Source organism: Ananas comosus, linkage group 12 (genome assembly GCF_001540865.1).
Source record: "Ananas comosus cultivar F153 linkage group 12, ASM154086v1, whole genome shotgun sequence".
Taxonomy (NCBI): Eukaryota; Viridiplantae; Streptophyta; class Magnoliopsida; order Poales; family Bromeliaceae; genus Ananas; species Ananas comosus.
In genome coordinates this window covers 4,973,175-4,985,832 of record NC_033632.1, presented here as the reverse complement: position 1 = coordinate 4,985,832, position 12,658 = coordinate 4,973,175, and the positions used below count along the sequence as shown (strand labels likewise).

The 12,658-nt window shown below is 31.9% G+C and overlaps 1 protein-coding gene across 4 annotated transcripts; it reads right to left on the bottom strand.

Annotated features, from left to right (window-relative positions):
• Positions 453 to 7,736, bottom strand: LOC109718089 (putative yippee-like protein Os10g0369500). Of its 4 annotated transcripts, none has more exons than XR_002218372.1 (3): positions 7,275 to 7,736; positions 4,080 to 4,222; positions 453 to 1,621 (listed from the first exon to the last, which is right to left on the bottom strand). XR_002218372.1 is itself a non-coding variant. In XM_020244107.1 (3 exons), exons 1-3 carry the CDS (start codon positions 7,530 to 7,532, stop codon positions 1,538 to 1,540), a joined length of 336 nt encoding a protein of 111 aa, XP_020099696.1. In that variant the 5' UTR covers positions 7,533 to 7,736; the 3' UTR covers positions 453 to 1,537. The 4 variants fall into 4 exon arrangements, 1 of the variants encoding a protein (XP_020099696.1); XR_002218373.1 differs by having other exon boundaries at positions 4,080 to 4,188; XR_002218374.1 differs by having other exon boundaries at positions 7,390 to 7,736.

The window sequence follows — 12,658 nt, the reverse complement described above, 5'->3', positions numbered from 1 at the left end:
GCAAGTAGCAAAGAGCTTGATGGTTGATATCCGAGACCCAAGTTCGAATCCTAGTTGATTCATATTTCCAACTAAGTTTATTTCTAAATGAAATAAATGAAGCGGGTAGCGTGCTACCTATTTCAAAAAAAAAAAAAAAAGCTAAATAGAATCCAAAATTTTGGGAAAAAACAGGGCAAAAGGAAGAAGATTCATTAGCAAGTTTGCAAAAATCGAGACTTTGAAAGCAATAATATAGAAGTAGATAACTATAAGGTTCTCATCATGCCAGACTATTAAGAATTGTTAATATTCCCAGATTTGTTAATATTCCCATAATCTGGATTACTTCATCCAGATATCTAGGAATATATTATTCCTGCGTTTGGTTAAGGGACTAATATTATCTCAAATTACTAGATATGACGTTATCATATTTGATTCCATAATAAAATTTATCATGATCCTCTCATTATAATACATACACATTTCTAAAATTACATCTACATTGGAATGGCTTAAATATTGACACACCCCCTCGCACAGTCATAATCGAAACATAGTTTATGCTTAGACTACAAATTTCAAACATAACAAAACAAAACTGGAACAAAATATACAGAAGTAGAATAATGTCTCGATCATAATGCTAACATATCCCAAAAAAACTAATAATAGTTAGAAAGAAAAGTATATCCGAACTAACTGAAACTCCCCGAAAAAAAGGTAAAAGAAAAGAAAGCACATTTAATCAAAATTTACAACCTGCTTCAGAAGGAAAAGCTACAAGTGAAAATAAAATGAAGCTAGAAAATTGCAATTTAATCCGCAATTATAGTTATTTGATCTTTTTTTTTAATTGTGAATTTAGAAAACTGAATCATTAGTTATGATTTGTAGGCCCTTCTTAACTCTAAAAGCTTTCTCAAATGGCAAAATCTACACTTAAGGCAGCTTGTTTTGACAGTACTTTCCGCAGACCTTTCCATCCGAAACATGGTGACCAAATCTCATACACATGAAAAGATTCAATCCCAAAGTCACATTCTTTCTGCTTGTTTGGCCCCAACTTTTAGAACAGCTTCCTCCAAGAAAAGAGATCAGATGCTCAACAAATAAAAAGTAAAAAGTTTCTGGTTGGAGCAAGCAAACAAAGTTAGCCCGTCGCTATAAGCCTCTGCTTAAGCTAAAACCAATAGCTATTTGAGGGTTTTAGACAACAAAAGCTGTTAGAGCTTGTTTTGAGCAACAGTTCTAGTCAAAGAGAACTTCTTCTTTAGGACACTGAATTAGATGTCCATATCAAGCATCAGGGTTTGGCTCCAATACTAACTAATTCGCTACCAAATGCAGTAGCACATCAAGCCAAGACAACCTTCAGTTCAGTTTCTCCTCCCGTTTTAGCCAAGCAACAATCTGAACTCTAAATCTTAGTCCAAGTCAACAAAAACTATGAAAAATCGTATTTGCTCACAAGTTCATGTCGGCAATTGCCAATTCTCTACCACAACGCCGACACATAGACTTCGAGCTTCATCTCTAGCACCGCCTATATGCATTACCAGCCATGTTTTACTACTCTACTCAACTCCAAAACATACTTCCCTTCCTTGAATTTTTGGTCTTCACTGAATGCACGGTCCTGTAGAGTAGCGTGGGGCTCAATAAATGGCTAAATACGTGCCAAAAATGATTAGAGTACAGAAAAATGTCAGATAGATAGAAGAAAAAAGCTAACTATATGGTAGATAATATACGCATGAAAGAAAAAGGAATCTCCAACAAGTTAAGAATGAAATGATGTACAAAAGAGTACATGCTCTCAAGATGGTTTCTGTTTCGCATTTACAAAATAGGCTAAGCTTGTATTTAGATGCTTTCATTCGATGCTCAAAACTTTGGCTTCTAAGCTTTCATGATTGTTCCAGATTTGCACTTTCAAGATGTGTCCAGGCGAACACCATCGACAAAATTGAAAAACTTTTCCGTTACAAGAACCTAATAAAAAGGATGTTTTCTTAACAAGCATGCTTTTTCATATATAGATTTGAAAGGCATCCACATGAAAAGAGCACGTCTCAACAGCTCAAGCTAAGGAACAAATTCACACTAACCAGTTAAACCTGGAAAGAGATAAAAGTATGGCCTCTATGGTGCATAGAGATGCAAAGAGACAGAAAATTGAAATGATATCATCTCACAAACTTCTAAGGCTGTTTAGAAGTATGATATCTGCTATATTGTCAATGATGCTAAATCCGGTTGCACAAACGTGCACATTAACTACATTCCTAACAAGAAACAACAAAATTCCAACCAAGGCTCACGTTTGTGGTCCGAGTACACTCTTCAAGACAGGCTACCCTAACATTTGGGATGCAGATTACCCCCACTACACGGGTTGAAACCCTTTTGGCACAAGAGTTTTGATACCCTTTTGGATGGATGTAAGTTCCTAATGGCTTCTAATTACTATAAAAATTTAGCTGGAGCTCAAATTTGATTGAAGCGCTATACTTTTCTAGCTGTATATAGAACTAATTATGTATTATCATGTTTCCTAATATTTACTCGTGAAAAAATGCTATATGATGAAAGAGACTATGATATCTAGATATTTGATCTTTACAATGAATGAATGCCTTAACTCAATGAAACTTACATGGCAATTATTTTTGAATTTTTCTTCTCAACATCATTATTTTACGCAAATTTTTTTGAATTTCACTCAACAAACTTTTCACATATTTCTGCAATTAAAAAGATAATATAAGAATTAATTTTCATTGCAAAATCATAGTATTACATGATAGTTGAAGGGAAAAGCATACAAGGCCTCTTTTAATAAGCCAACATGCTTTACTCCAATTTTACCAATTTTTTAACTATATTTCCCAGAATTGACCAAAAGATGGAAAAAATTGCATAAAATGATACAAAAGCAATTTTTTTGCTTAAAAAAGGTGTACTGCTAATTGAAATTCATGACTGGGCCTCAACAAGTTTTAGTTCCTCTAGAAGATCTACTAACGTCCAATGCCAAACCAAATTTTTTTTTTCCAACTTAAATATTCAAATTTGTTCGGAACCAAAAAAAAAGAAAAGAAAATGCAGCAAATGAAAATTCCTCCCAATAACGAGGCAGATCCTACCTACTCAGCAAACGTAACAAACCCTAGATAAAGGGTTTCTATGCATGAAAATGGTCATACTTTCTTACACATATATAGCGAAATAAACAACCCACAAGAAATATCTACAAATCTTCAAAGTTTACCATGATCTATCTTGGTGAAGGCCTGACCTTCCTTTCAATTGCTTTAAGAGTAGGAGAATTAAGGAAGGAGAAGAGAGAATTGAAAGAGAGTCCAAGTGATTTCTTTTGTCAAAGGACTTCCAAAACCAAACTAAATTGACAAGGATCCATCCTGACATTGTGCCAACACCAATATGCCAACAATGCAGCCAAATAGGCTGGGCAACACAACCTTTGATTCTAACAAATTCAAAGCAACAATGGTGAAATATTATCCTATATCAATTCCAACTTCAACACATAAATGACCTCTAACTTTTTTTGACATTGTACAATAGAATAAATATTGACACAATTAGAGAGAGCTTCTATGTCTTTCATCAATGATTAGTGTTGACTATTCTTTTATAATTTTGCATTACTTTTGTAGTTTTGTAATTTTACATTATGTTAGGGACTTTACTGTAAAAACTCCTTGATATAAATAAATCTCTTTGAGGTTAGGGAAAATTAACCCTAATCAAAATCTTAATATCAATTTCATCAATTAGGCATCGAAAGCATGAAAATGGGTTCTCAAAAGAGTACGTATAAGAAATAAAGGATTGCCAACATGTTACCTTGTAAAATACACAAAACTATACAAATACCCCGTAAGTTTAAAATTTGTACAGCTGCCCCTAAAGAGTATTTATTTGCATTCATCCGTCTGTTAGGGTATATGCAAAAAAAAATTTTGCATAAAGCCCAGCAGGTGACACATGCAAACAAGGGAAATTCTGCATATCTAGAGGGGGTATATATGCGAAAAATTCATAAAAGAGTAATCGGACTCTTGACTTACATATCTCCAGCCAAGCAATTGTTGGCAAGAGCTGCAATGGATGTCGCTCACGTCATAAGTGCCAGTCAACATTTGCTTAGTCTCAGTTTGGCTCGAGGTTGTATTCACTCTGAAATTACACCACAAATACTCAAACTGAAAACCTACAGAAAACTAACAAACTTCTGATTAATGATATGTTACATAAAGTGCATCAGCAGTATAACGACCTAATGATGGACATAAGAAATCAACACACTCATTAAGCCATTCCCTTAATTGAAAATGAGATTTCGTTCCTCGTGATATAAGATTTCAAAAAAGCATGCCATAATGCTGCAGCAAACTTATAAGATTAACAAAAGTATAATGTTCTTTCACACTTCAATATAATAATAAAAGTACATCAAAGCTTCACACTGCCCAAGAAGATAGAACAAATTGAAAGAGTTTAACAACTAAAAACAAAATGTAAACCAAGTAAAATATGGCATCCAAATAAATTTTTATCCTTGTTTCAGGCTATAGCAAACATTATCATCTTGCTGTGCTGCTGACTGAAAAATGATGAAGCCTTAATCCTGAGAATAGAAAGACATAAGGAAGCCAAAATTCAAGATGTTGAAGAAAGATCAAGCTCCTACTATGCACTACGAAAGATTATCTCACATCATAATCCAACTTGGCTTTTTTGTGTTTGAGTGTCATATTTTAAATTCAAATTTTGGCATTTTGAGAAAATTTTGAAGTTAAAATATATAGCAATTGAGGTTCAATAAAATGAGCTTCTTATATGCACTTGGTTGAAATATACGTTTATGGAAATAATTTAACTGACATATGAGAAGTAATAATAGATAATCCTTAGCATAAAATTTATATATTGGTATAACAAAAGACAAAATATGAAGAAAGGGAAAAATGGAATTCAATAAATTGATTGTAGTTCATAGATTGAGGGATCATTGGACGCTCCAATGTTTGTCAAGAGGTTAATGACTTCCATCACTATGTGTAAGCGACAGCGACAGATTATACTATACCTGCAAATTTAACATCTCAAACCACCAAAGGAACTAAAAAATAGACATCTCAAACCATCAAACAAAGTGAAAATTGGACTTCCTTTGTGGATATTAAATAAGCAATGAAGATAGCGCCTCATTAATTGTTTTCGAGGTATGAATCATTGCGACTCCATGGCCTACACCCCTTAGTCATGAGCTATACTAAAGTGATAGCCCAGCGAAAATATATAGTTTACGGATAATATCCGTCATTAGAATTCCATATTGCTGCTACTTAGTCTACACTAGGCAATGATAGGTTACCTATATGTTGTACATAAAATGTTCTTTGTTCTAATTTCTATGGCTTCAATAAATATAGGATTATGGCTCTCTATGTATAAAAGAGCAAATCAGAATGATACAGGCAATGATAGGTTACCCGTCTGTTGCACAAAAAAGTTCTTTGTTCTAATTTCTATGGCTTCAATAAATATAGGATTATGGCTCTCTATGTATAACAGAGTGAATCAGAATGATAAATGGCTTAGTCGATCAGAGGTAGACACTCTCTCTCTCTTAATTCCAACACTGCCATACTTAAATCATTATGGAGAGCATTTTCTACAGTATATTTTACATCATTGTATCTGTGAAAAATTTTTCGCTAAACTACACATAATTGAATAGTAACAATCAGACCTAAAGATCAAAGAATTCTGAAATAAAACATTAAGTGGGTGTTTGGCATAACTTTTGAAAAGTGATTTTTGGCCTAAAAATGATTTTTGGCTCAATAGAGTGTATGGCAATCTCGTTTTCAAAATCTAATTCTAATTTTTAGGATCATTTTTCTTGAAATCTAACTCTGATTTTGGACTCAAATTTTAATTTTTTATCCTTATTTTAGATTCAAATTTTAAATTTAAATTCAAATTTTAATTTTTAGTTTTAAATCTTATATTTGAATTTTTAATTTTCAAATTTTAACTTTTAAATTTCAAATTTTAACATTTTAAATTTGATATTAAATTTCAAATATAAATTTCAAAATTCAACTTTTCAATTTTCAAATTTAAGATTTAAGATAAAATTTAGATTTTAAAATTTTAGAATTTAAGATTTAAATTTTAAATTTTAAACCTAAAATAATAAATATTAATTTTTAAATTTCAATTTTCAAATTTTAAATTTCAAATTTTTAAAATTCAAATTTTAAATTTTAAATTTTGAAATTTTAATTTCAAATTTTAAAATTTATATTTAAAATTTTAAATTTTAAATTTATATTTCAAATATCAAATTTAGATTTTAAATTTCTAATTGAAATTTTAATTTTATATTTAGAAATTCAAATTTTAAATTTTAATTTTTAAGTTCCAAATTTATATTTTAAATTAAAATATCAAATTTTAAAATATCGTGCAAATTTAAAATTTAAAATTAAATTTAAATTCAAATCAAATTCAAATTTTAATTTAAATTGAAAATTTCAATTATTTTACAATAAAATTCAGTAAAAAGTTTATTATTTTCCATTTACTATTTTCCAAACATCAAATTTTTTTGTTAAATAACTTTACAAAATCGCTTTTCATCTAAACTCAACTAAATACTCTACAGCTTTTAACCAAAATCAATTCTCCAAACTAAAATCAATTGTGTAGAAATTGTTTTTTTCTGAATCTAGGCCAAACGGGCCCTAACATAGAGACAATCACATAAGCATCCCAAAAGATATTGCAGAGTTCAGTATGTAACTATTAACTTCAAGATTAGTGAATGTTTCATATTTCATAGATACCATATCCAATCAAGATTTAAGAACCTAACAAATTCTCCATTTTGTCTATTAATGAAATAAACAATGCTATAGGTACCTTACAATGTATCTTCAAATGCAGTTGATGAGTCAACGTTTACAAAATTGCAGTTAGCTAGTGGTTCAACTTTTCAAACATAATGCCCTCTTAAGATTCCATTTTGGAAATCCGACTCATCAACCGAACTTGATTGAATTTCTAGGGAAGAGGTAGCATTACTCGAAAGAAAATCAAGAGAATAGATCACCATGATCCCAAGCATCACCTCAAATGCGACAACAATCAACCAGTAGTATGGATAACTCTAAAGAACACATAAATACCACACAAAGGCGTTTAAAATTCAGTAAAATTCACAATCCTCAAGATTTTGAGGAAAATCATACCAAATCAAATCAAGATTCAACAATATCACATCATCCATTACATGCGAGCTTCCGAAGATTATACCACCACGATCCCAAACACCATTGTAGCTGGTAGAGGAGGGAGAGCACATACACTCTGTCCATGAGGCAAGCGGCGCCGAAGCGGCCGGTGAAGTTCGTGGACATGATCGCGTCGGCGGAAGCGATAACGACCTCGCACAATCCGCACCTGAACAGTTCCTGGTCGGGGAGCGACTCCACGAAGAGCAAACCCATTATGCAGCTTTCGAAACCCTAATCGGCGCCGAATCGGAGGAGGACGACGAGGGTGTGGCAGGGACTGGGATCGGAATGGTTGGGGAGATGCGATTTCGAGGGGGATTTGGGGAAGTAGGGTTGGGGATTCTCCGGGGTTCGGCCTCTCACGGTCTCTCTCTCTCTCTCTCTCTCTCTCTCTCTAGAGTTTGAGGAGTGAGGAGAAACTGGATTGCTTGCAAAAAAATCGAATGAGAGGGATGGTATTTATAGTTGGAAAGTTAGCAGAAGCATAGCTAGGTAAATATGTATGGAGCCCCCTGAACTATAGAATATTTTGAAACTAGTCCTCAACTTAATTGAGTGAACTATAGAATATTTTCAAATTACTCCTGAACTATTGAAGTTTTTAATTACCCCTCAACTTAATTGAGTGATTTGGCTTTATCCAACTTACAAGTTACAAGTGAATTCAATTCGTAAAACGGACCCCTCCCCTACCAAACCTGGAAATGCATTTTCAAAAATCCCTACAGTTAGGGTTGATTCCGCTGTTAATTAACAACATAATGAATGCACACCCTAAAAAAAGACACGATCATTCTCACATGTATTATCGACCGTCTCTAGAGTAAGTAGTAAAGGGCTTGGTGGTTGGTACCCGACCTAAGTTTGAATCTTAGTTGATTCACATTTTCAGCTAAATTTATTTCTAAATGAAATAAACGAAGCGGATAATATGCTACCTATCTTTCAAAAATAAATAAATAAATAAATAAATAAGAACCTGTATTGATCTTTAACCTAAATTTGAAATACGGTTGGAAAAATTAAATGCATAACTAGAGATGAAGAGAAGCGAATACTCGGCCGACCAAACTCGCAAAAAAATCGATTACCTAATTAATTATCTTATAGTTTATGTTTCTAATGATTATTAATTTTTTCACTATGTTTTCGTTATAGAATATTTTGTTAACTCTAATAAAAACATCCTAAACAATTTTCACCATGTTAGCGCTTGATCTCGTCACGTAGTAACTTTCACTAAATTCAACTGACCTATTAATGCTAGAAAATTAATGAAAACAAAGACTTAATTGCAAGAAAATTAGAAGTTAAAAAGTGAGATAAAAAAAAAAAAAAAAAAAGCGGATAAAGAGTAGGGACCGAGCAACTCTATGATCTTTTTTGTTCTTAGGGATGAAAAGAACCCAGGTTATGTCCAATTATTTATTTGATTGACCTAATTTTTAACTGGAGAATCTATTAATTGATCAACCTTTTTCTGAAATATGTATGCATTAGGGTATACAGGCAAAATTAATTAGACATGAAATTAGATTTATCCAAATTCAATTTTGCACAAGTTTGTTTATTTATTACAGAAAACTAGTGGTTTCTTTCACAATAACTTTTTCAGCGAATTTAGGGCTCTACTTAGGGCTGGCAAATGAGCGAGCCAACTCGTGTTCGATTCGCGTTTGACTCGATATTTGGTTCGCTCGAGCTCGACTCGAAATTAAATGAGCCGAGCTTGAACAAAAAATAAGGCTCGAAATTCATTTCAAGCCGAGCTTGAGTATTACTTGGCTCGTTCGAATTAGGCTCGAAAAGCTCGAATATATATACACTGTTATCGAAAGTATAGAGGATCTGGTGCTTTCGATTTTTTGATTTTTAGATCAACTAATCATTTCTTTGAATTAATACTATTATTATCTTATAGGGACCACTCAATCTTAGGGATATTATTTAATCCTATGGGAGACCGCAATCATCCCAACCATACAATTCTTAATCAAAGAGTCAAAAATTCAAAAATATCAAATCCTCTATATTTTCCATAGCATAGTAGTTCTACCACTATATATATATATATATATATAGATATAGTATAATAATCAGCTGACTGCTCCCAGACACGGAAGAGCCTCCGTGCTCCTACTCCGCTTCGATGAATTGGAATTTGAATTGACATCCGGCTCCGTTAGACTTGATCTATTGCTATTTGAAGTTTCTAGAAACATTTTGCGATCTTTCTGATATCATTTACCTAGTACGACAAGATTCCAAAATCTAATAATTTAATGTTATACTGCAGTTTTTCAAGTTAAAAGTGTAGAAGTATTAAAATCAAGATAAATTTGATAGAAAATTTTTATACTCACTACAACAAATCATATATTCGTACGAAAATTTAGTGCATATCACGCACTTTTATAGGATTTTTTATTTCAGCGCGTTAAATTATTGATTTTGAATCCTTTCGATTGCAGGTAAAATGATATCTGAAATCGCAAAAATTATTTCTAGAAAACTTTAAATATACGCTAGATCAAAGTTAACGATGCCGATCGGCGATTCGAAGCTCATCCATCGAAAACAGTGCTCAGGAGCACGAGCCTCCGTCATCCTGAGCACAACACAGCCTGTCTATATATATATAATATATATATATTATAATATAATAATCGGCTACTATAATTTTAGATATGCTCATTATACTCATAATTTCGACCCTTAGATTTAATTCCATTAATCCATTTCATCCCGTTAGAATCAGACTATTAACCAACACCCAATTAACCCTAAGATGCACTCACTTTCATTTTAAGTAGCGCCCCGCCATCATCCTAACCACACAATCCCATCAATACATATAGTAATAAGGCGGGTCTATACCAAAAGTATAGTGTCCTCAGCTATATATATTAATACTATATAGATATATATATATATATATATCAAAAAATATATAAATATACATATATTTTAATTTATATAGCTGAGACTGAATATCTGATTTATTAAAATGGGCTCAATATGTTGCTCCCATAAAAACAAACCCAATAAGACAAATAAAAGGCAAAATTTTACTAAATTAACATTTTCTTTCTTTTCTTCAGCATAGCTCTAATTCAATATGTTTCTCTCTTCTCTTTTCGTCTCTCACACCTATGTGGCCAATGAAGCCCTCCAAGCCACCAAGATATCACAACTATCGTCGTGCCGCTAGCGTAGCTAAATTATATGCTGCGAAATGTACAGAAATTTTAATTTTAGTTATATATGATTGGATAGTTTAATCCAATATTTATCTATATAATTTATTTATTTTTGACTGCATAAATAAAAATAAATAATATAGAGATTGAAGGTGGAAGAAAAGATATGTGAGGCTGAAAAGTTTAGATATTCAACTCATAATTTTTTTTTCATATTATAATACTATATTTTATATAATTATTTTATACTTTGAACTATTAGACAAATTTTTTGTATCAAATTATAGATAATGTTCTATACAAATTAAACTATTGATCATATGATGTTGAGAATTTCAAGCGGCTCGTTTAGGGCTCGAGCTCGCTCGACTCGAAATTAGGCTCGCTCGAGCTCTGCTCGAATTAATTTCAATCCAAGCTTGAGCTTAAATTTAGGCTCGAAATTAATTTCAAGCCAAATTTGAGCTAAGGAAAGCTCGCTCGAGCCCGGCTCGTTTCCACCCCTGCCTCTACTAGAATCCACCCCGAATAGGGATGTCAATGGGTACAGATACCGAAAATTTTATTTGAATCCGAACCTGAACATAGCGGATATATCGATACTAAACAAATATGGTTTTGAATCTGAATATCAAAAATAAAAACTCAACGGATATGAATTCGGATATGGATTTTGACTGTATTCGACCCGAATCCGAACTTGACCCGAATCTGACTCATACCCGAATTTATTTTACATTATATATAATATGTATATAAAAATTTGATGTTATATGTGAATTTGTATTTTAAAATTTTAAATTTAAACCGACCGTCCTTAGCGCAAGTGGCAAAGGACTTGGTGGTTGATACTTGAGGTCCCAAGTTTGAATATTTGTTGATTCACATTTCCAGCTAAGTTTATTTCTAAATGAAATAAACGAAGTGGGTAGCATGCTATCTATCTCTTAAAAAAAAATTAATGTAATATATTTTGAAATATTGAAAAAAAAATAATTGTTTTGAGTTTGAATTTTTGGTCGGATTTCGATTTGTATGTGAATTTTTAAAATCTGTCAGTTCGGATTCAGATTCCAATTTCGTGTTTGGAGTCAGATTCATATTGAGGTTTTTGAAAATCCACCCTGAATCCAACATATTGACATCCCTAGGCCCTAGCCCCGAATAGGGTGGTAATGACGAGCGTTTTGCTCTTAAGAAAACAGAGGAAAAATTCCTTCTGTCAAATATATAACATATAATATTATATATATATATATATATATATATATATATATATATATATATATATATATAATGCAAATTTTGATGTCTTTGATATATTTTTAATTTGATCAAATGTTTTTAAAATATGTATTTTTTATATTGTATATTAGGTAAATAATATCTGCTTGTTATGCATTTTTAGTAATTTGATGTATTATACTTAAAAAGTTAATAATAAATAAAAAATTTACTAATTAGATGACATTTGTATGAATTTTGAATTAAAATGTATTCAATTTAGTTAAATTTAAAATAAAATATTAATTTAATATATTTGGTAAGAACTAGTGGACTTAGGCTTCGACGAGGCCTTACATACCCACAGATGAGGGCTCAAAGGGCTCTCATCTCTCTGCCCTTGCAACATCTAGGATGCAAACGGATCCGGATTGGTAGAGCTCCCGTCCCGATCTGTTCCAACGGGGGCAGTAAATAGGAGAAAATAAACAGATTCAGGACGGGGAACGAGGTAAATTTTACAATTCGAAACGGATTCGGGGTGGGAAACAGGGTAAATTTTACGATCCGAGACGAATTCGGAGCAGGAAACGGGGAAAATTTTGACCCACTCCGAATCCGCCCCGAATTCGCCCTGCCATGATCCGCCCCGAATCCGCCTCGAAAATTATTTATATTTTTAAAAAATATTTCTAAAAAATAATGTATTTATAAAAACGTTTAAAATACAAGTTAGTACTCTTTTTTCTAATATATTTGAAACTTTTGAATTTTTTTTTGAATTGTGATTGATATTTTTGATTTTTATAATTGATATTGTTAAATTATATATATAATATTATTAAAAATTATTATTTTATATTTTATAAAATATTAATAATATTATAATTTTATAAAAAATATTAGTTGGCGGGG